This window comes from Dama dama, chromosome 26 (genome assembly GCF_033118175.1).
Source record: "Dama dama isolate Ldn47 chromosome 26, ASM3311817v1, whole genome shotgun sequence".
Taxonomy (NCBI): domain Eukaryota; kingdom Metazoa; phylum Chordata; class Mammalia; order Artiodactyla; family Cervidae; genus Dama; species Dama dama.
The window spans coordinates 26,786,425-26,806,791 of NC_083706.1; the positions used below are offsets into that span (position 1 = coordinate 26,786,425).

At 39.0% G+C, this 20,367-nt stretch overlaps 1 protein-coding gene across 1 annotated transcript in view; it reads left to right on the forward strand.

Annotated features, from left to right (window-relative positions):
- EYA4 (EYA transcriptional coactivator and phosphatase 4) overlaps positions 1–20,367 on the forward strand; it is a gene marked incomplete at its 5' end in the record, with an annotated part of 71,528 nt that overhangs the window by 22,183 nt on the left and 28,978 nt on the right. The window contains 2 exons of the mRNA XM_061130103.1: positions 5,261–5,397; positions 9,066–9,149. Coding sequence (XP_060986086.1) covers positions 5,261–5,397; positions 9,066–9,149 — 221 coding nt within the window. The remainder of the gene's footprint in view (positions 1–5,260; positions 5,398–9,065; positions 9,150–20,367) is intronic.

Genomic DNA, 20,367 nt, shown 5'->3' on the forward strand with positions numbered 1-20,367 from the left:
GAGACAGCTGGTTGCTCTGATTTAGCGATAAACCTAATGAAACAAAGTTGGATATGAATATCCAAAACTTAGAAGGTGCAGTTCTTCGTTATGGCACTGATTAAAAGATAATTATTCAATCATGTGTAGTATTGCCTCAGGAAAAAGCCTAGGGCAATGGGTAATGACTGAGTTATTTGAAAATTACGAATAACATTCAGTTATTTATCAATACTTTACCTTATTAGGTAATTTGACAGTGTATTTAAAGAAACATTACCATGCTGATTAATAACAGATATTTTAGTTTATTATCTTTGAAAAGATATTCATTTGCCTTTACCATAAAGTTTATCTTAGATATTTGCATTCAGAATGTTAGATGACTGATTAGCACATTAAGCTTACTGATAGTTTTATAGCTCCTTTTTAAAATTTTAAACATTTTTAAAATTAAATATAACTAGCAATTTGTAACAGTAGTCTGTACTCTGAGACCTTGAAAACATAGTACATTTGCTAATTAAACTTTACAAATGCTGCAGAAAAGTAAAGGATATAGTAAGATCCCTTCACACTTTGAGAAACCAGTTTCTTCAGCAGAACCCAGTAGTCTTTCCAGGTTTTATGGCATTTTACATAAGGACAGGAAGGAAAGCAAAGTTCTAATTCATTTCATTGAAGCCAACAAGAGGATTTAGATGGAAAGGACTAACCACATTTAACTTCTCTGCCAATTTGCATTTTTCCTACCTAGTGTTAACTGTACCCTAATGCAATTACCTGAGTGAAATCGACAGAGGCACTGGAATTAACAGCTTTCTCCTTTGAAAAGTCAACAAATGTTTAATGATCAATTGAGCTCAAATTTCTGGTTTTAACCTTTATCAGAAGAAAGGCTAGAACCTTGGGAAGATATGGAGGTCAGTTCAGTTCCATCTGAAGGAGCCAAATATAGCACGTGCCCCTTTAGGATCTGTTCTTTTACTCTGATGCTCTTTCGATGAATTCCTTTGCCCTCTGTTTCACAGAAATTGTATAAAGTCTATATACTCTTTTGATCAGCAGAAACACATACAGGTTTGACCTTTTTGTAGTCTGAACAGTCTGTCGCTATTTAGGGGAGGAGGTATTACCTAGTGGTTAAAGCAGGAATTCTGGACTCATACCAGCATTTCACATACAAGCCTTTTCATCTTGGTTAGTTAACTGAGTCCCACATGTCTCCAGTTTTCCCACTATTAAAAGAGGATAATGAAAGACCAAATTCACTAGGTTGAAGTGAGATTTTAGTCATGTGTGTGTGTGTAAAGAATGTTTCACAATAAAGAGCTCTGGAAAAATCAGCAAGAAAGATAACCCAATTTTTTAAATTATCCAAAGATTTAAACAGTTAGTTTGTAAAAAAGAAGATACTAAATGAGCAAGAAACAAATAAAGTATTCTACATCATTACTCATCAAGAAAATGCTAATTAAAACTGCAGTGAGATACTACTATACCCGGACAGTTGCTGAAAATAAAAATGACTAGCAGTACCAAGAATTGACAGGGATGTAGAGAAACTAGAACTCTCGTTGCTGGTAGAGTGAATTAATACAACCACTTTGGAAAAAGGTTCTCAGTGTCTATGCCTTTCCTCTGACTCATTAGTCCTGCTGCCAAATATATACATAGAGGGACAGGCTAGGCATACATACAGGGATAGGCTAGGCATACATATAGAGATATGCTGGGAATGGGAGCTTATGTCCAGAGTTACAAACAAGAATGTTAATAGCAGCTTTATTCATAGTTGTCTAAAACTACAAATAACCCAAATATTTGTCAACAGAATGGATAAAGCATAGTATATCACGAAGTTCTAGCCACATTGAGGAAAAAACAAACTGCTCCAGGCTACAGTGTGGGTGAATCTCAGATACAATGAGCAGTGCTTTAGCCAAACACTTATTCTAGTAAACTTTTTAAAAAAGAAAGTGTCTGGGACTTCCCTGGTGGCTTGGTGGTAAAGAATCTGCCTGCCAATGCAGAAGACACGGGTTATATACCTGGTCTGGGAAGATCCCATGTGCTATAGAGCATCTAAGCCCATGCACCACAGCTATAGAGGCTGTGCTCAGGAGCCTGGGAGCTGAAACTGCTGGACCCACGTGCCACAGCTAGTGAAGCCTGAAGGCCCTCGAACCTGTGCTTCACAATAAGAGAGGCCCCCACAATGAGCAGCCCTCACACGGCAACTAGACAGTAGCCCCTGCTCACCATAAGCAGAGAAAAGCTCACGCAGCAACAAGATCCAGCACAGCCAAAAAACAAATAAATAAAATAGAAAAAAAGTGCATGACACATACTGAGTTTAATAAATGTTGAGCCATTCTTCATAGTTTTCTTCAAAGGCTGTGCCTTTCCTTTCATCAGAAACACTTTTGTCCATATTTTGTCCAAATTCTTAGAGTCCTTTTAAGATCTCTCAGTAACTTAGAATCATTGATATCAAGTCCTCCTCCTTCTGTGGAGAGTGAGACACTTCCTATGACCAGTTTTTTTTCCTTTCTCCTTCTACTCTTCTGACTCCCTTGTCGTCATAGCTGCTGGCTTCCCGTTCTTTTGAGTAGCTGAGTTGTTCCTGCCAAATTCTGTTGTTATGGATCCAGTCAACAGTCAACCACCCATAACTGATGACAGTAATTTCAGGGTTTTGCAAGATTTTATCCTTTCACCTCATGCACCGTTGTAGGAACAAAACTGCCTGATGGGAATTAACTTCTAAAAAATTGATCTGTAATGGATAGAAAGACAGGTTTTACAGAATGTCAACCAAAAATTGGTTTACATTATAAGCTTAACATGTGTGAGTTAATTTTGAATCAGTATTTTACTTGAAAAAGAACATTTGATTTTTAGGACAAATTAGAAAAATTCTATTTTATAAAAATAACTGAAAATAGAAAACATTTTGTGTGATTTTTAAAAAATTAGTTGTGTGTATAGACACCCAAAACCTCCTTTAATGTCTGCACAAGTAAGCTAAAACATGATTTACTATGACATTGGGCTGTAGTCAGCATTCATAGCTAAAGAATCTTTTGTTATGTTATTTACTCTCATACATCCGATAACAAAAACCCATGCAAGGAACTGTGTTAGCAGTGTTTTAAGAGCAAATAGTATTTGGAGCAGCCATTTCTTGGATGCTGCCCTGACACGCACAGTGTTTCCCAAAGAAAACATTTGACCATTAAAAATTATTAGAGGTTAGCTTTGTAAAAATTATTTACTTAGAATTTCTCAGAAAAAAATATTACTTAAGTTTTATCTAGTTTGTTCAGATGTGTTTATTTAGATTAGTAACTGCTTGGCTGTTCTTGTAATTATTTTACTTTGATTTTTATGATAAGGCGTGAGAGTCATGGAGAAGGAAATGGCAACCCACTCCAGTATTCTTGCCTGGGAAATCCCATGGACAGAGGAGCCTGGTGGGCTACAGTCCATAGGATCAGAAAGAATCAGACATGACTTAGCAAATAAATAGCAACAACAACAACTGGAGAGTCATAACATCTTTATATTTAAAAACTGTGTAACTTTGATATTGTTTGCCGTTGGATTCTCCTAGACATTTTAACTTTATGCATATGATTTAAATTAAATTAGATTTACCTCAGTAATAAAAGGTAGCTGCTATTACTGATGTTTTAATATACAAAGAAACTAAGATTCAGAGAGATTGAATACAACGTTTGAAGTCATACGGTAAATTGGACTCTTGTTACTTGTGAGGTTTTACGGTACCTCGCTGTTGCCTCAGTTTATCTTAAAACCTTCGTCACAGATCTGCCACTGCTCCATGCTCTCCACCTCATAAGGTGCTCCATCACTTATCTTTAGACATGGCAGACTTCCGGGTATCTGTGGGACATGCAGAACCCAATTAAACATAAAGTTTGAAACGTAGGATTTGACTCAGTATGATGTATGCATCATCGAGTAGAAAGTGACTGACCTATGAGAGGATTAGATCGCCAGCATGGTGTGGAGTGGGGAAAATGATCAAAAGATAGAACTACTAAATCCCAGCATGTGAGGAATGGGAGGAAGAAAAGGAGTCCGTGTCTCCTAGACAGAGAAGGACTCATGGAAAAGCTTCTAGAAGATTCTAGCAGGGTATCAGCTACTTAATGGTTCTGAGCAGGTGGTGTTTAAGAGGATCAATCACATGTAGCACAGAGATCCAAGAAGGTAAGGACTGGGTCTGTCTATTATTGCGTGTGTCATTTTAGTGGCTTTTGGAGACTCCGGGTAAGAATAGTTTTGTTAGAGTTTTGGTAAACTAAAGCTGGATTATGACAAATGAGATGTCAGAAAGTAGAGACAAATGTGACATTCAGTTCTGTAGCCAGTGACTTCAGTCTATACTAGCTCCATTGCAGGGGCCTAGTAGGCACATGTAGCTGCTACAGATCCAAGTCAGCTCTAAGCATCATATACACACAGGATTTTGAAGACTTAGTGTGAAAAAGACATTATCTAAAACATGCCATGTTCATATTTATTATATAATGAAATGATAATGTTTTGAATATATTAGAGCAATTAACATATAAGAATAAAAATAATTTTACATGTTGCTTTTTACATTTTTTAAAAATGCAGCTTCTAGAACATTTAAAATTATATGTGTGGTTACATTCATGGCCCACATTATATTTCTATTGGACAGGACTAGTATGCCTGTTCTTTTAAGAGAAGATCCTTTAAAAAGAAAAGATAGCAAGTAAATAGTTTCTATAGATGCAAGGTTAAAGGGAAGGACTTTTTAATCTGTGCCCGAACCGCCCCGCCACTGCCCAACCCCAGGAAAGGGCGAAGTTGAAGGGAAGATAAGAGAGTTTGAGTAGTGGAATGTGATTTCCCAGTAGGTGAGGCTAAGAAGTCATACTTGCAATGTGGAGGAATGGGATCTTCTCTTCTGACATAAGGAGTTGAGAACAGGTCTAAATTTAGATAAATATGTAGGTGGGGATAGAGACAGGCAAGTTGAGAGCATCCGGAGTACCAAAGGTATTCAGGTTTAATAGCTCACATAGATCAAATCTAGGATAAAATGATGTGACCTGCAAAAATTTTTGACTAAATTAGGATTTTTGTGTATTGGGGATTATATCTTTTCTATCTTTTTTTTTTGTCATAAGGAGCTTTTTGTTAAGATAATTCATAATGAAGACTTACACCTGATCTAAAAATAAAGTGCTATTCTTGACACAATTTATGTTATTTACAGGAGAGTTTGATACTGTGCAAAGCCCCTCCACACCCATCAAAGATCTTGATGAGAGAACGTGCAGGAGTTCTGGGTCAAAGTCCCGAGGAAGAGGCCGGAAAAATAATCCCTCCCCACCTCCTGACAGTGACCTGGAGGTATGCTGACTTATCTTTAAGAGACGTAATAGATATTTTATCCTGTTGGATATGTTCTATACTTTACAGTTTCATGAAGTTTCAAACTTAAAAGGACGTATCATGAAATGAGTGGACCTACATGGAAGCTGGCATTTAACAGCTCTAACACTGGAGATTTCTTCCATTATAATACAAAATTAAAGACAGTAACTTAAAAATGATGCTTTACAAATTCCAGGCTGGAGATAGTTGGATCTTTTGATACAGAAGGCACAAATAGAAAATTATTATTTAAAAATAAAGCCATTGTGCGATAAGAAGTGCTCTATTTGGGAGTAATAGGGTAATGAAAGGTGTTCGTATAGGTCAGTAAATTTTAAAAGATAAAATTAATCTGCATGGAAAGGAAAGGTGGTCATTGGATAGTGAGAAAAATTTTAATCATTTGATACATATTATGGTAAAATATTTATATCTGTGTCATTTTTTCAAGTTGGGATGGATCTCTTGACATATATTCATACTAAGCAGGCTGATTTTTATTACAAAACATCAAATAAATTATTCTTAACCATAATGTGTTACTTCTTGTATAACTGAGTATTTTAATTATGAAAAAAAGTTTAATCATCAGATTTAGTAAGGTCAAGGAATAGTCATTATACCACTTCCTAAAAGATCACTTCCTTGATGTTTTCAACTAAAAAAGATGCACAACTTGAAGGTTGCGAGTTAAGTTTTGTTTGGGGCAAAATGAGGACTGCTGCCCCAGAGGCAGCATCTCAGAGAGCTCTGAAAGACTGCTCCTTAGTGGCAGTGGGGGAAGGTCAATATATAACGTTTGGTGAAGGGGGAGTTCAATACCATTAAGCACTCATTTTACAAAAGGTTTTTTGTCATAAGGATCTGATGTCACCATGAAGGGATTTAGTGCTTCTCTAGACATGCTCAAAATTCTCTAAGCCAGGCTTCAATAGTATGTGAACTGTGAATTTCCAGATGTTGAAGCTGGATTTAGAAAAGGCAGAGGAACCAGAGATCAAATTGCCAAATCCGTTGGATCATCAAAAAAGCAAGAGAGTTCCAGAAAAACATCTACTTCTGCTTTATTGACTATGCCAAAGCCTTTGACTGTGTGGATCACAACAAGAGATGGGAATAACAGACTACCTGACCTGCCTCCTGAGAAATCTGTATGCAGGTCAAGAAGCAACAGTTAGAACTGGACATGGAACAACAGACTAGTTCCGAATCGAGAAAGGAGTACATCAAGGCTGTATATCGTCACCCTGCTTATTTAACTTACATGCAGAGTACATCATGAGAAACGCTGGACTGGAAGAAGCACAAGCTGAGATCAAGATTGCTGGGAGAAATATCAATAACCTCACATATGCAGATGACACCACCCTTATGGCAGAAAGTGAAGAAAAACTAAAGAGTCTCTTGATGAAAGTGAAAGAGGAGAGTGAAAGAATTGGCTTAAAACTCAACATTCAGAAAACTAAGATCATGGCATCTGGACCCATCACTTCATGGCAAATAGATGGGGACACAGTGGAAACAGTGATAAACTTTATTTCTTTGGGCTCCCAAATCACTGCAGATGGTGACTGCAGCCATAAAATTAAAAGATGCTTGCTCCTCGGACAAAAAGTTATGACCAATATAGACAGCATATTAAAAAGTGGAGACATTACTTTGCCAACAAAAGTCCATCTAGTCAAAGCTATGGTTTTGCCAGTGGTCGTGTATGGATGTGAGACTTGGACTATAAAGAAAGCTGAGCACTGAAGAATTGATGCTTTTGAACTGTGGTGTTGGAGAAGACTCTTGAGAGTCCCTTGGACTGCAAGGAGATCCAACCAGTCCATCCTAAAGGAGATCAGTCCTGGGTGTTCATTGGAAGGACTGATGCTGAAGCTGAAACTCCAGTAATTTGGCCACCTGATGTGAAGAACTGACTCTTTGGAAAAAAACCTGATGCTAGTAAAGATTGAAGGCAGGAGGAGAAGGGGACGACAGAGGACAAGATGGTTGGATGGTGTCACCAACTCAATGGACATGAGTTTGAGTAAACTCCAGGAGTTGGTGATGGACAGGGAGGCCTGACGTGCTGCAGTCCATGGGGTTGCAGAGAGTCGGACATGACTGAGCAACTGAACTGAACTGAACATGAGGAGATGCAAAGATTGAGGCCATAAAATCTGTTCCTAAAAACATCCAACTATCTAAAGACCAGATTCGCTGGAACACAGGGTGCCTCATTCCACCTGAACTCCCTCAGGGATTGTTGAAGGTCAACAGCTTATAGCAGCATGGGGTTCAGTCTCCGCAGAGGCAGGTGGCAAATGCTTTTGTTGTTCCGTCCTTGGCAGTGCTCTTGGTAAGTGCCAATTTGTGGTTGACAATGTGAAGAACAACAGTAGCAGATTAAAATGCCTTCAGGAAGGCAGAGGTGATATAAATGAGTGGGCTGGGCGAGGGAGCCTTTAGATTTTGAAGAAGAGGAAGCACTGGCCAGTCTCAAGTGGCCCCTGCATCACTGCTCCGTGGAATCACTGCCAGCATTGCTACAGATCGGAAGTTTGTCCACTACAGTCAGAACCCTGAACTTTGCAAGAAGTCTAATCTCAAAATGTTGATCGATTATTTGAAGTCTTTCAAAACAGTGTGCAGGCCAAACAACATATCTTATCACCTAATGTGACCCCAAGGTCCACACTTTACAATTTGTATTTAGGGATTGCTCATTGATTCTTTAAAATATTTGTAAAAATTTAATTCTTAAAGTAAAATAGTGTATATTGTTTGATGCTGTTTTCACAAATGTATATTTGCAATACTGAAAAAAGAGCTACCTGAATGTAGTGATGGTAGTTACTACCTAAATATAGTAAGCTAAAGATGATTTCCATTTTGCTTTTCCTTCTGAGTGCCTGATTCTTTTTTTAAAAACAATAAAACATGATTATTACTTTTTTAATCAGAAAAAAAATTAATTCCTTGCATGAATTGCTAAACTTCATCACCTAAAATTTTGTAAAAGCACACTTTTATCATAAAATCCAAATGTGTCTTTTTGGAAATTAAGTGCAAGTAAATATTTGGATGAATTCTTTCAAATTAGGACATCTAAATTCAGCTTATTATATTTATTTGTCACTCTTCCTTCTAGGTTTTACAGGAAATAAATCTGGCAAATTTGGGGAAAAAAATAATAGAGTAGCATTTGTTGTTCAGCCACTAAGTTGTGTCCAAGTCTTTGTGACCCCATGGACTGCAGCACACCAGGCTTCCCTGTCCTTCGTCATCTCCCAGAGTTTGCTCAAACTCATGTACATTGAGACAGTGATGCCAACCAACCATCTCATCCTATGTTGGCCCCTTCTTCTCTTGCCCTCAGTCTTTCCCAGCATCAAGGTCTTTTCCAATGAGTCAGCTCTTTACATCAGGTTGCCAAAGTATTGGAGCTTCAGCTTCAACATCAGTCCTTCCAATGAATATTCAGTGTTGATTTCCTGTAGGATTGGCTGATTTGATCTTCTTGCTGTCCAAGGGACTCAGTTTTCTCTACAGTGGTGTCAAGATTATATCCAACAACAAAGCAAGATGCTTTCTACTTGTAAAGAGATTTCTCTTTCCTTAGAACTTGATGGTTCTCTGATATTTATCTTTTTCTCCAGCGTGTGTTTGTCTGGGACTTGGATGAAACCATCATTGTTTTCCACTCGCTGCTTACAGGATCTTATGCCCAGAAGTATGGCAAGGTAAGGATTCAAAAAATTTTATCCCAAGACACCTTGTTAGAATTTTATTTGTAATAAATTTAAAAGCCATTTAAAAATGCATTGAAGTGTTTTTATTACAGCTTATAAAGTCTGCTCTTAATTATTTCTAGTAGCTCATTGTTATTCAGCATGAACTGAAAAATTTTATAAAACATAATTTAAAATTGTATTTTTTTTTCCTTCTTCATTATAAGTTTGAGTTTTCTACATGAGAAACCAAGCTTCTTAATCCAACATAGTTATTTTAAAAAATGTTTTTATGAAATGCACTTTAAACATTATGAAATGTGTATTATCTTCTACTCCAGGAACTTTAAGAAATTGTTTGAATTGGCATGTTGCACCAAATGTTGCTGTGAAATGGCATTTGAAGTAAGAAGTAATCTTTTGTCTGACAGCTCCTTTGGATTTATGAATACAATTATTTTTTGGTAACTTTGAGGAAGCATATTGTAGTGGCTGAGGGTAATATGCCTTCACACACAAATATTGAGACAGATGGTCTCATTACTTTCCTTTGTCTCGTGCCATTATTTTTATAGTTCACTTGCTTCTTGTACCAGTGTTGTTTTATAGGCATGTGAGGTTGTTTCAGAGACTGATGCACCTGCAACAGACTTTTCGGCTGGAAACGCCATTTGAGTCTTTGATTCTGTAGGACTCATAATCTAACGAGAGTCAGTTCACAGCATGGCCTGCCTTTGATCGCTGTAGTCGAAGTTGTATCTGACCAGTCCCTTTTCATATGATGCGGAAGTGTCCCCTTAACATCTTTATAGAGTCACACTATTTTATAGGGTCTCATGTCAGCTCAACATGCAGTTTTTAACAACTTTGTTAAGCTTTGTCTTGTTGTTGTCATTCAGTCACTCAGTCGTGTTCAACTCTTTGTGACCCCATGGACTGCTTTATGCCAGGCTTCCCTGTCCATCACCATCTCCTGGAGCTTGCTCAAACTCATGTCCATCGATCGAGTCTGTAATGCCAGCTTCTAGTGATAAATTAATTTCACTAAATCATTACCTCCTAAATTGCACTCTTAGTGAATCTGTGGTGAATTATAGTATAGGTAATGAAAGTTGCCCCCACAGTCAGTCTCTGCCATCAGGAAGCTTCCATAAGCCTCTTATCCTTATCCATCAGATGGTAGACAGAATGAAAACCACAATCACAGAAAACTAATCAGACTGAACACATGGAACACAGCCTAGTTTAACTCAATGAAACTATGAGCCATGCTGTGTAGGGCCACCCAAGACAGATGGGTCATGGTGGAGAGTTCTCCAGTTCCACTGGAGAAGGGAATGGCAAACCACTTCAGTATTCTTGCATTGAGAACCCCATGAACAGTATGAAAAGGCAAAAAGATAGGACACTGAAAGATGAACTTCCCAAGTTGGTAGGTGCCCAATATGCTATTGGAGAAGAGTGAAGAAATAACTCCAGAAAGAATGAAGAGATGGAGCCAAAGTGAAAACAATGCCCAGTTGTGGATGTGACTAGCGATGGAAGTAAAGTCTGATGCTGTACAGAGCAATATTGGATAGGAACCGGGAATGTTAGGTCCGTGAATCGAGGTAAATTAGAAGTGCTCAAACAGGAGATGGCACGAGTGAACATCGACATTTTAGGAATCAGTGAACTAAAATGGACTGGAATGGGCGAATTTAATTCAGATGACCATTACATCTACTACTGTGGGCAAGAATCTCTTAGAAGAAATGGAGTAGCCCCCATAGTCAACAAAAGAGTCTGAAATGCAATTCTTGGGTGCAGTCCCCAAAATGACAGAATGATCTCTGTTCGTTTCCAAGGCAAACCATTCAATATCATAGTAATCCAAGTCTATGCCCAAACAGTAAGGCTGAAAATTGAACGGTTCTATGAAGACCTACAAGACCTTCTAGAACTAACACCCAAAAAAGATGTCCTTTTCATCATAGGGACTGGAATTCAAAAGTAGGAAGTCAAGAAATACCTGGAGTAGCAGGCAAATTTGACCTTGGAGTACAAAATGAAGCAGTGCAAAGGCTAACAGAGTTTTGCCAAGAGAAAGCGCTGTCATAGCAAACACCCTCTTCCAACAATACAAGAGAAGACTCTACACATGGACATCAGCAGATGCTAGTACTGAAATCAGACTGATTATATTCTTTGCAGCCAAAGCTGGAGAAGCTCTATACAGTCAGCAAAAAACAAGACCAGGAGCTGACTAAGCCTCAAATCATGAACTCCTTATTGCAAAATTCAGAACTTAAAGTGAAGAAAGGAGGAAAAACCACTAGACCATTCAGGTATGATCTAAATCAAATCCCTTATGATTATACAGTGGAAGTAACAAATAGATTCAAGGGATCAGATCTGATAGACAGAGTGCCTGAAGAACTATGGATGGAGGTTCGTGACATTGTACAGGAGGCATTGATCAAGACTGTCCCCAAGAAAAAGAAATGCAAAAGGCAAAATGGTTGTCTGAGGAGGCCTTACAAAGAGCTGAGAAAAGAAGAGAAGCAAAAGGCAAAGGAGAAAAGGAAAGATATGCCCCTTTGAATGCAGAGTTCCAAAGACTAGCAAGGAGAGATAAGAAAGCCTTCCTCAGTGATCAGTGCAGAGAAATAAAGGAAAACAATAGAATGGGAAAGACTAGAGATCTCTTCAAGAAAATTAAGGATACCAACAGAGCATTTCATGCAAAGATGGGCACAATAAAGGACTAAATTGGTGTGGACCTGATGGAAGCAGAAGCTATTAAGAAGAGGTGGCAAGAATACACAGAAGAACTCTACAAAAAAGATCTTCATGACCCAGATAACCATGATGGTGTGATCATTCACCTAGAGCCTGACATCCTGGAATGCAAAGTCAAGTGGGCCTTAGGAAGCATCACTACGAACAAAGCTAGTGGAGGGGATGGAGTTCCAGTTGAGCAATTTCAAATTCTAAAAGATAATGCTGTTAATGTGCTATAGTCAGTATCCCAGCAAATTTGGAAAACTCAGCAGTGGCCACAGGACTGGAAAAGGTCAGATTTCATTCCAGTCCCAAATAAGACAATGCCAAAGAATGATCAAACTACTGCACAATTGCACTCATCTAACAAGCTAGCAAAGATGCTCAAAATTCTCCAGGCCAGGCTCCAACAGTACGTGAACTGTTTCACTGTTTAAGATATTCAAGGTAGATTTAGAAAAGGCAGAGGAACCAGAGATCAAATTGCCAGCATCCATTGGATCATACAAAAAGCAAGAGAATTCCAGAAAAACATCTTCTGCTTTATTGATTACACCAAACCCTTTGACTGTGTAGATCACAACAAACTGGAAAATTCTTCAAGGGATGGGAATACCAGACCGCCTGACCTGCCTTCTGAGAAATCTGTATGCAGGTCAAGAAGCAACAGTTAGAATTGGACATGGAACAACAGACTGGTTCCAAATCCAGAAAGGAGTACGTCAAGGCTGTATATTGTCACCCTGCTTATTTAACTGATATGCAGAGTGCATCATGCGAAATGCCAGGCTGGATGAAGTGCAAACTAGAATCAAGATTGCCTGCCAGGAGAAATATCAATAACCTCAGATATGAGGATGACACCATCCTGATGGCAGAAAGTGAAGAAGAACTAAAGAGCCTCTTGATGAAAGTGAAAGAGGAGAGTGGAAAAGCTGACTTAAAACTCAACATTCAAAAAATGAAAATCATGGCATCTGATTCCATCACTTCATGGCAAATAGATGGGGAAACAATGGAAACAGTGAGAGATTTTATTTTGGGGGAGGCTCCAAAATCACTGCAGATGGTGACTGCAGCTATGAAATTAAAAGACACTTGCTTTTTGGAAGAAAAGCTATGACCAACCTAAACAGTATATTAAAAAGCAGAGACATTACTTTGCCAGCAAAGGTCTGTCTAGTCAAAGCTATGGTTTTTCCAGTAGTCATGTATGAATGTGAGAGTTGGACCATAAAGCATGCTGAGCGCTGAAGAATTGATGCTTTTGAACTGTGGTGTTGGAGAAGACTCTTGAGAGTCCCTTGGACTGCAAAGAGATCCAACCAGTCCATCCTAAAGGAAATCAGTCCTGGGCGTTCATTGGAAGGACTCGTGCTGAAGCTGAGACTCCATTACTTTGGCCACCTGATGCAAAGAACTGACTCATTTGAAAAAACCCTGATCTGGGAAAGATTGAAGGTGGGAAGAGAAGGGGATGACAGAGGATGAAATGGTTGGATGGCATATCCAACTCAATGAACATGAGTCTGAGCAAGCTCTAGGAGTTGGTGATGGACAGGGAGGCCTGGTGTGCTGCAGTCCATGGGGTCACAAAGAGTTGGACTTGACTGAGAGACTGAACTGAACTGAATGAATGTTGCTAATCAGATGAAAGGTAACAATTTTGTATAATGACCATTTCGAAAAGGGAGTCTTGCACAGAGTTATGGTTGAGAACGCACGAACTTATGGTTGCCGGGGGAAAGGATAGTTAGGGAGTTGAAGATGGCCATGTACACACTGCTGTATTTAATGGATAACCTAGAAAGACCTATTGTATAGCACAGAGAACTCTGTTTATGTGGCAGCCAGGATGGGAGGGGAGTCTGGGGGGAAATGATACATGTAAATGTATGGCTGAGTCCCCTTTGCTGTTTACTTGAACCTCTAGCAGCATTGTTTGTTAATTGGCTATACCCCCAATACAATAAAATGTTAAAAAAAAAAAAAAGTAACAGACTCTATATGCAAAACAAAAAAGCAAAAGGAGTCTTAGCCCCTTTATCACAATCATTATTATCTTAATTCATTGGTCTCCAGGATGGATGCTATGTGTCAGATACACACAAGGTGTTTCATTGAGATAAAGAGAAAATATATTGACGTGTGTGTATGTATGCACACACATTTATGCCCCGCAATTTCTCCTGTTATCTGTTTCACAATGCAGGTACATTATAAATACATGTAAATGATTACAACTTTAAAAATATGCATGTGATTTATAAATAAATTAACTATATGTGAATTTGGAGTACACACTCAAATTCTGTTACTGATAGAACATATAGTGTAAAAAGTTTCCAGACAGCAATTGAAAGCATTTTCTTCTGCAATAATTTTAGCTTGTGTGGAATATGCAGTAAATCTTATTGAATTGATTGCAGTATTTATATGCTAAGTTTCATATTAGACAAATGTTTACAAGTAACAGTCTAACTTGAACACACAAATTCAAATGAAGTTCCCTTCAAAACAGTCACCATTAGAGGCTATACCTAAATATCTGTGTTGCTTCCATTGTGCCAAATCAGTGGTATTTGTGATCCAAAATTCATCTTTTGGAATTACCTTTAGATTTTTTAAATATTTCCTGATTTCAAACCTTTATCCTTTTGTGGTAATCATGATCTTTAGAAATAGAAGAATAATTTGAACCCAAGGCAATAAATAAAGAACACAGTTAAAATGTCTCTCTCTCTCTCTCTCTCTCTCTATATATATATATATATATATATATATATGTAATTTTTTTTCTTTTTGTCAAAAATATTTTAAAGTTTCTACCATGCCAGAACTGAGCACAAACTTCCATTTCGGATAAGAAGGAGCTCCAATAAAGTAGCAAAAAAAGAACATCATTTAAAAAAAAGAGCATCAAATAATAAGGCTGCTTTTCCTTCATGACTCAGAAACTGGTTCTAAGAGCAGCTCCAAAAGCAGACTTCTCCTGCTTCCCTCAGCAGTGACGTGTCACTGAAATAACCATCACCTCCCGGGATAGACCCCTGGTCCTGCAGCATTCATTTCACAAACAAATTCCATTATTTTAAAGTATTATCAAAACGCTTTGTTCACATAGAAAACAGAGACATTCTCTATGCCTGCAGAGGCTTAGAACAGCAGAGCTTGCAGAGTGGGCAGGGAGAAGTGATGGAAGGAGGGCACTGCTGTTTATTTAATACCCTTGATGTGCCAGGAGTTAAGTGTCACAAACATTTTAAGGGGTGGGTTGTTCTCCCCAGTCTGTACATGAGGAAATATGCTCAGAGAAGGAATAATATGTGTGCACAGTCACAGACCTATACAATGGCAGAGATGAGTCCTGGGGCCCTGGACTGTTTGACCCCAAACCCCATGTTGTTTCTGCTAATAGAATATCACATGGCATAGACAAGTAAGCTACCATGAACACAATATATAAGTAACATTTCCTGAAACAAGGATGGACAATTAAGTATGTGTAGACAGTTGTGTGAGTTCTCCTTTAAGTTGGAATAATTCTAAATATCTTCTCTCAGATCACTGGAATCGTTTTCCATCAAAAGGAAAAACTTAAGAAATATTCAGTGAAATAGAACGTCCAGACAGATATCCGTACAGTGGTACAGAACAGCAAAAGGATCGAGGGCATGTTGGCAAGGCGTGGGAAGATAAGCCTACATTTCTACCTGCCACGTGGTAGCACCTTTGCTTGGTATTTCACAAGGAGTAGGGTTTGGGGCTAATGACCAGAGCCTTTGAGTTGGACAAACCTAACTTTGAAAGCCCCAGTGCTGATGCTTACAGCTTTCCGATCTTGGGAAAATTAATCCTTCATTCTCAATTTCTGTAAAATGGGAATAATACTGTCTTATAGTGAATGAGAAAGAGATAATGTGTTAACAGCTTAGCAGAACATTTGATGTGAATTGATGCTCAAAAAATTGTAACTGTGATTAGTCATTTTCACAAATGTTATCCAACTTAATGCTCATAACCCAACTCTGCTATAATTTATTGTGACCCAAGTTCTGTGGATGAGGAAACTGGGTTTTTAGGGTTAGAGAAAATCAACCAAGGTCACAAAATGTTAAATGCTGGTACAAATATTGGAAACCAGGTCATTCTCATAACACAGATTTGTCCTTAATACTATTCTCTGCTGCAGGTAGGGGATCTGCTGGAACTGACCATGTTGAATAGTGGTTTACTCAGGGAAATTTGAAAAATTTAGAGTGAAAATGTTTTAGGCTCAATATTTTCTAATCAAAATGGAAGTACCTTTATTGAGTTCCATGAAAAACAACTTAGATGACTTTGTTTATTGAATTATTGCTTATTTATTTTTAAAAGTAATTTGGTCATTGACATTTTTTCTTTTTAAAAAAAATTTTTTTTAATAGTAGGTATTTGTTGGTTATCTATTTTAAATATAGCAATGTGTACATGTCAATCCCAAATTCCCAATCTATCCCCCCAACTCTTCCCCCTCTGCCGGGGGGAGGAACCATAAGTTGGTTCTCTAAGTCTGTGAATCTGTTTCTGCTTTGTAAATAAGTTCATTTGTATCATTTCTTTTTAGATTCCATATAGAATTGATATCATATCATAATCATTGACATTTTTCTTAATATCAGTAAGGAAACTGGTGTTGTATTCTAGCTAGTAAGACATGAATATCTTGGCATATTAAGAAGTGGCTTAAAGGAATGTTGTTTTATCAGACCCATCTTCTGAAGCTGGGGACCACATACAGCTCAGGAGACTTTTGAAGGGGACAGAGAAGACATTGGGTCGTCTCAGCTCTACCACACACTAGAGCTCCAAGAACAACTATGTTCCTCTAACAAATATTTACTCATCAACAAATATTTACTCAACAGAGGCACACGTGCTTCCTGCTCTCATGGAGCTTACAAGCAAGTGCAGTTATTTCAGATTGTGGTAGCTGCTTTGAAGACAATGAAAACTAGGTCAGATAGAAATTGATGGGGGAAGGGAGGTGACTGGAGAGGTGACATTGATACTGAAACCTGAATTACGAGAAGGCGCTGCCTACAGATTGTCGGCGGGAGGAGCCTGGAGGGGCAAGTTCCAGGCAGAGGACACGGAAGGGCCCAGAGGCAGGAACAATCTTCCAGTGTTCCAGGAATATAAAGGAGCAGTGTGACTGGAAGGGTGTAAACAGGGGAGAGAAATACAAGATAAAAGCAGAGAGGCAGGAAGGGGGCTGAAGCAGTTCCTCCGTAAGGCGTTTGGGTTTTATTTAGGTGCGGTGGAAACTGTTGTAGGGTTTTAGATCGACTTGGGACCTGGTGGTTTAGGATCGGCTGCTGTGTGGAGAAAAGAGTTCAGAGGAACCCAGGTGGGCCCCAGGAGACTATTTTGAAGGCTGCTGACTGGAACAGAAGGAATGTGAGCCCTAGTGAACCTCAGAGTTTGTAAAACAGAAATGGCTGGTCCCACCATCAGAGTTTCTGATCCTGTAGGTCTGAGGGGTAAGGAGACTGAGACTTTTTGTTTTTGGAATGAATTTTCAATAAGGTTGCTGAAGGTCTTATTAAATGCTTTACTATCTCCTTGGCTTTACCGCACTCCCGCCCCTCCCCACCGTGTGATGGGTACCGTGTCACCCAGCTCACAAGTGGTTCGGCTGTCGTAGCCACGTGTTCTGGGAAGCAAACTCACTCAGAAGGACCATGCAGATAGTGGGGTGCAGTTTATTACACCGGCAGGCCCAAGGCAGAGTCTCCTCTTAGCCAAGGACCCCGACCAGTTTTTGTGAAAACCTGGTCAAGGTTATGGTTTTTCCAGTGGTCATGTATGGATGTGAGAGTTGGACCATAAAGAGAGCTGAGTGCAGAAGAATTGACGCTTTTAAACTGTGGTGTTGGAGAAGACTCTTGAGAGTCCCTTGGACTGCAAGGAGATCCAACCAGTCCATCCTGAAGGAGATCAGTCCTGGGTGTTCATTGGAAGGACTGATGATGAAGCTGAAACTCCGATACTTTGGCCACCTGATGCAAAGTGTTGGAAAAGAGTTGGAAAAGATCCTGATGCTGGGAGGGATTGGGGGCAGGAGGAGAAGGGGACGACAGAGGATGAGATGGTTGAATGGCATCACTGATTCAACGGACACGAGTTTGAGTAAACTCCGGGAGTTGGTGATAGACAGGGAGGCCTGGCGTGCTGTGATTCATGGAGTCGCAAAGAGTCGGACACGACTGAGCGACTAAACTGAACTGAACTATATACCCTAAGTGTACGTGCTCAAACACACCTCCCAAATTCTCTGAAACTAGTCTGGACAAGGCAAAAGAGAGATATGATCAAAGTTAACCCATGATTCATGTGTCATAAGCCTAGATAGTTAAACAGTGGACATTTATCAATAGGCCTGTGGTCATGCCCCCAAAAGCATAATGGAATTTACGATTTTGTTCTGTCACAGAGGTAATTAGCATATTCTTTTAGGCGAAAGAGAATCTAGGTACAAATCCTGAGGCGCCTTCATCGGGGGGTCTGGTTTTCCAGTTGGTATGTTGTTTCCATAGATACAGGACACATAGCTCAAAGTCCACAGTCTGGCCCAGGATGGAGTCCTGCTTTCAAGATGGAGCCTGTTCTGTCTGTCTCTTCCTTCATAGCCCAGCAGCACCCACAACTCTTCCACCTGCTCTTAATCTCTACACTCTTTTGGTCTTTCCCCACCACCTATAAAAATAAAACCCATAGAACGTAATAATTTAGGAATGCCATTTTTAATTCATAAATTGCTCTGTATAACTAACTTTTATGTTTTAATTAAAAGAAAAACTTTAGAAGAATCCTGCTTCAGTTTATAAATAAATAATTTATGAGTTTTCCAAGGACCTCCCTAAGATGCGATCATTTTGGACTCTCTTCAGTTGTCAACGCAACATGTTCTTTTCCCAAGCAGAGCTGTGACTGGGTATTTACCGTGAGGGCAAATGAAGGATGTTGGGATTTGAGTCCTGCTGCCTGTGGAACTGACTGAGCACCAGTGGGCATGGATACCTTTCACACCACACAGCTCTCAAATAAGAGTTTATAAATTTGGCAGGACACAGACGAGGAATCATCCCTCATCTGTTAGACTTTGTGAAGATTATTCCTGTTCCCCGATTAATTGCATATAGTATTTTACCTGAGACATTGCAGTAATTCCTCTTGGTTAGAGGGAGGAGTAAAGGAAGCTAAATAAATTGTGCTCCAGGGATTTGATTTGTTTTGGAGCATTAATATGCCATGTGCTATGAGGCTGTGATTCTCTGTAAGGTTATTCCACAGGAAGGATGTAAAGCCCATAGCCCAAGTCAGGGGAAAGACTGAAAGAAAAGTGAAGAGTTGTATTGTGAAACTGAAATTCAAGCTCCCAATACTACCTGCCCATTTTAGACAGCCTCTTACATAAGAGCAGCACTGGGGAAATGATATGCTTATCAGGATAAATGCACTGGATACTTTTATGTGAAACAATCCACCCACACTTAGCTCGAAAGGCTCCCAAAGTAGCACGAACTAGATTTTAAATGATGAGATTTATCACGAAGATAAGTGGGGCTTCCCTGGTGGCTCAGTGGTAAATAATCCACGTGCTAATGCAGGAGACACAGGTTCAATCCCTGGGTTGGGAAGATCCCTTGGAGAAGAAATTGGAAATCCACTCCAGTATTCCTGCCTGGAGAATCCTATGAACAGAGAAGCCTGGAGAGCCATAGTCCAGGGGTTGCAAAGAATCAGACACAACTGAAGCAACTTAGCAAACACACACACACTATATTTATCAATACCAGAAATTTGTAATCTGTTTTTAAGATGAATTGCCTGTCAGTACCTATGTCAGTATGTAAGACATGGCACAAAACACTGGAGATGTGATAGCTATTACTAACAGTAGACATCCAAAATAAAAAGATAATGTGGAAAAGAAAAACACATTTATTTACAGGCACAATGATTCATGCATTAATAACAGAGCAGCAGTGTGATTGCTTTAGCCTATATACCAATGAATGAACCATTATACAATTTTCATGGCACACAGTATTAGAGTCAGATTCATAATACAATATTGCAGGCATTGTCACATTAAAAAAGGAAATAACACTTACCTGTGATGATAAGCTGATATGAAGTTTTTCCAGTTACCAGAGAGAGGGCTATACTGTACAGTCATGTAATTCTTTCAAAGAAAAGTTATAAAACAGTAGGGAAACTAACAGATTCTTAATTTTATATATCTCTCACCTTACGCACATGTAAGGATAAGCTGTACACTTCAATACAAGTCTTTGCACACGATGTTCTACACGACAAATAACTTAGGTAGTGATGACTATGGGACAAAAATGTTTCATACGGTCCTTTACATACATTTACTAGGTTTATGTATGAAGACACGCAACACAGAGACACAATA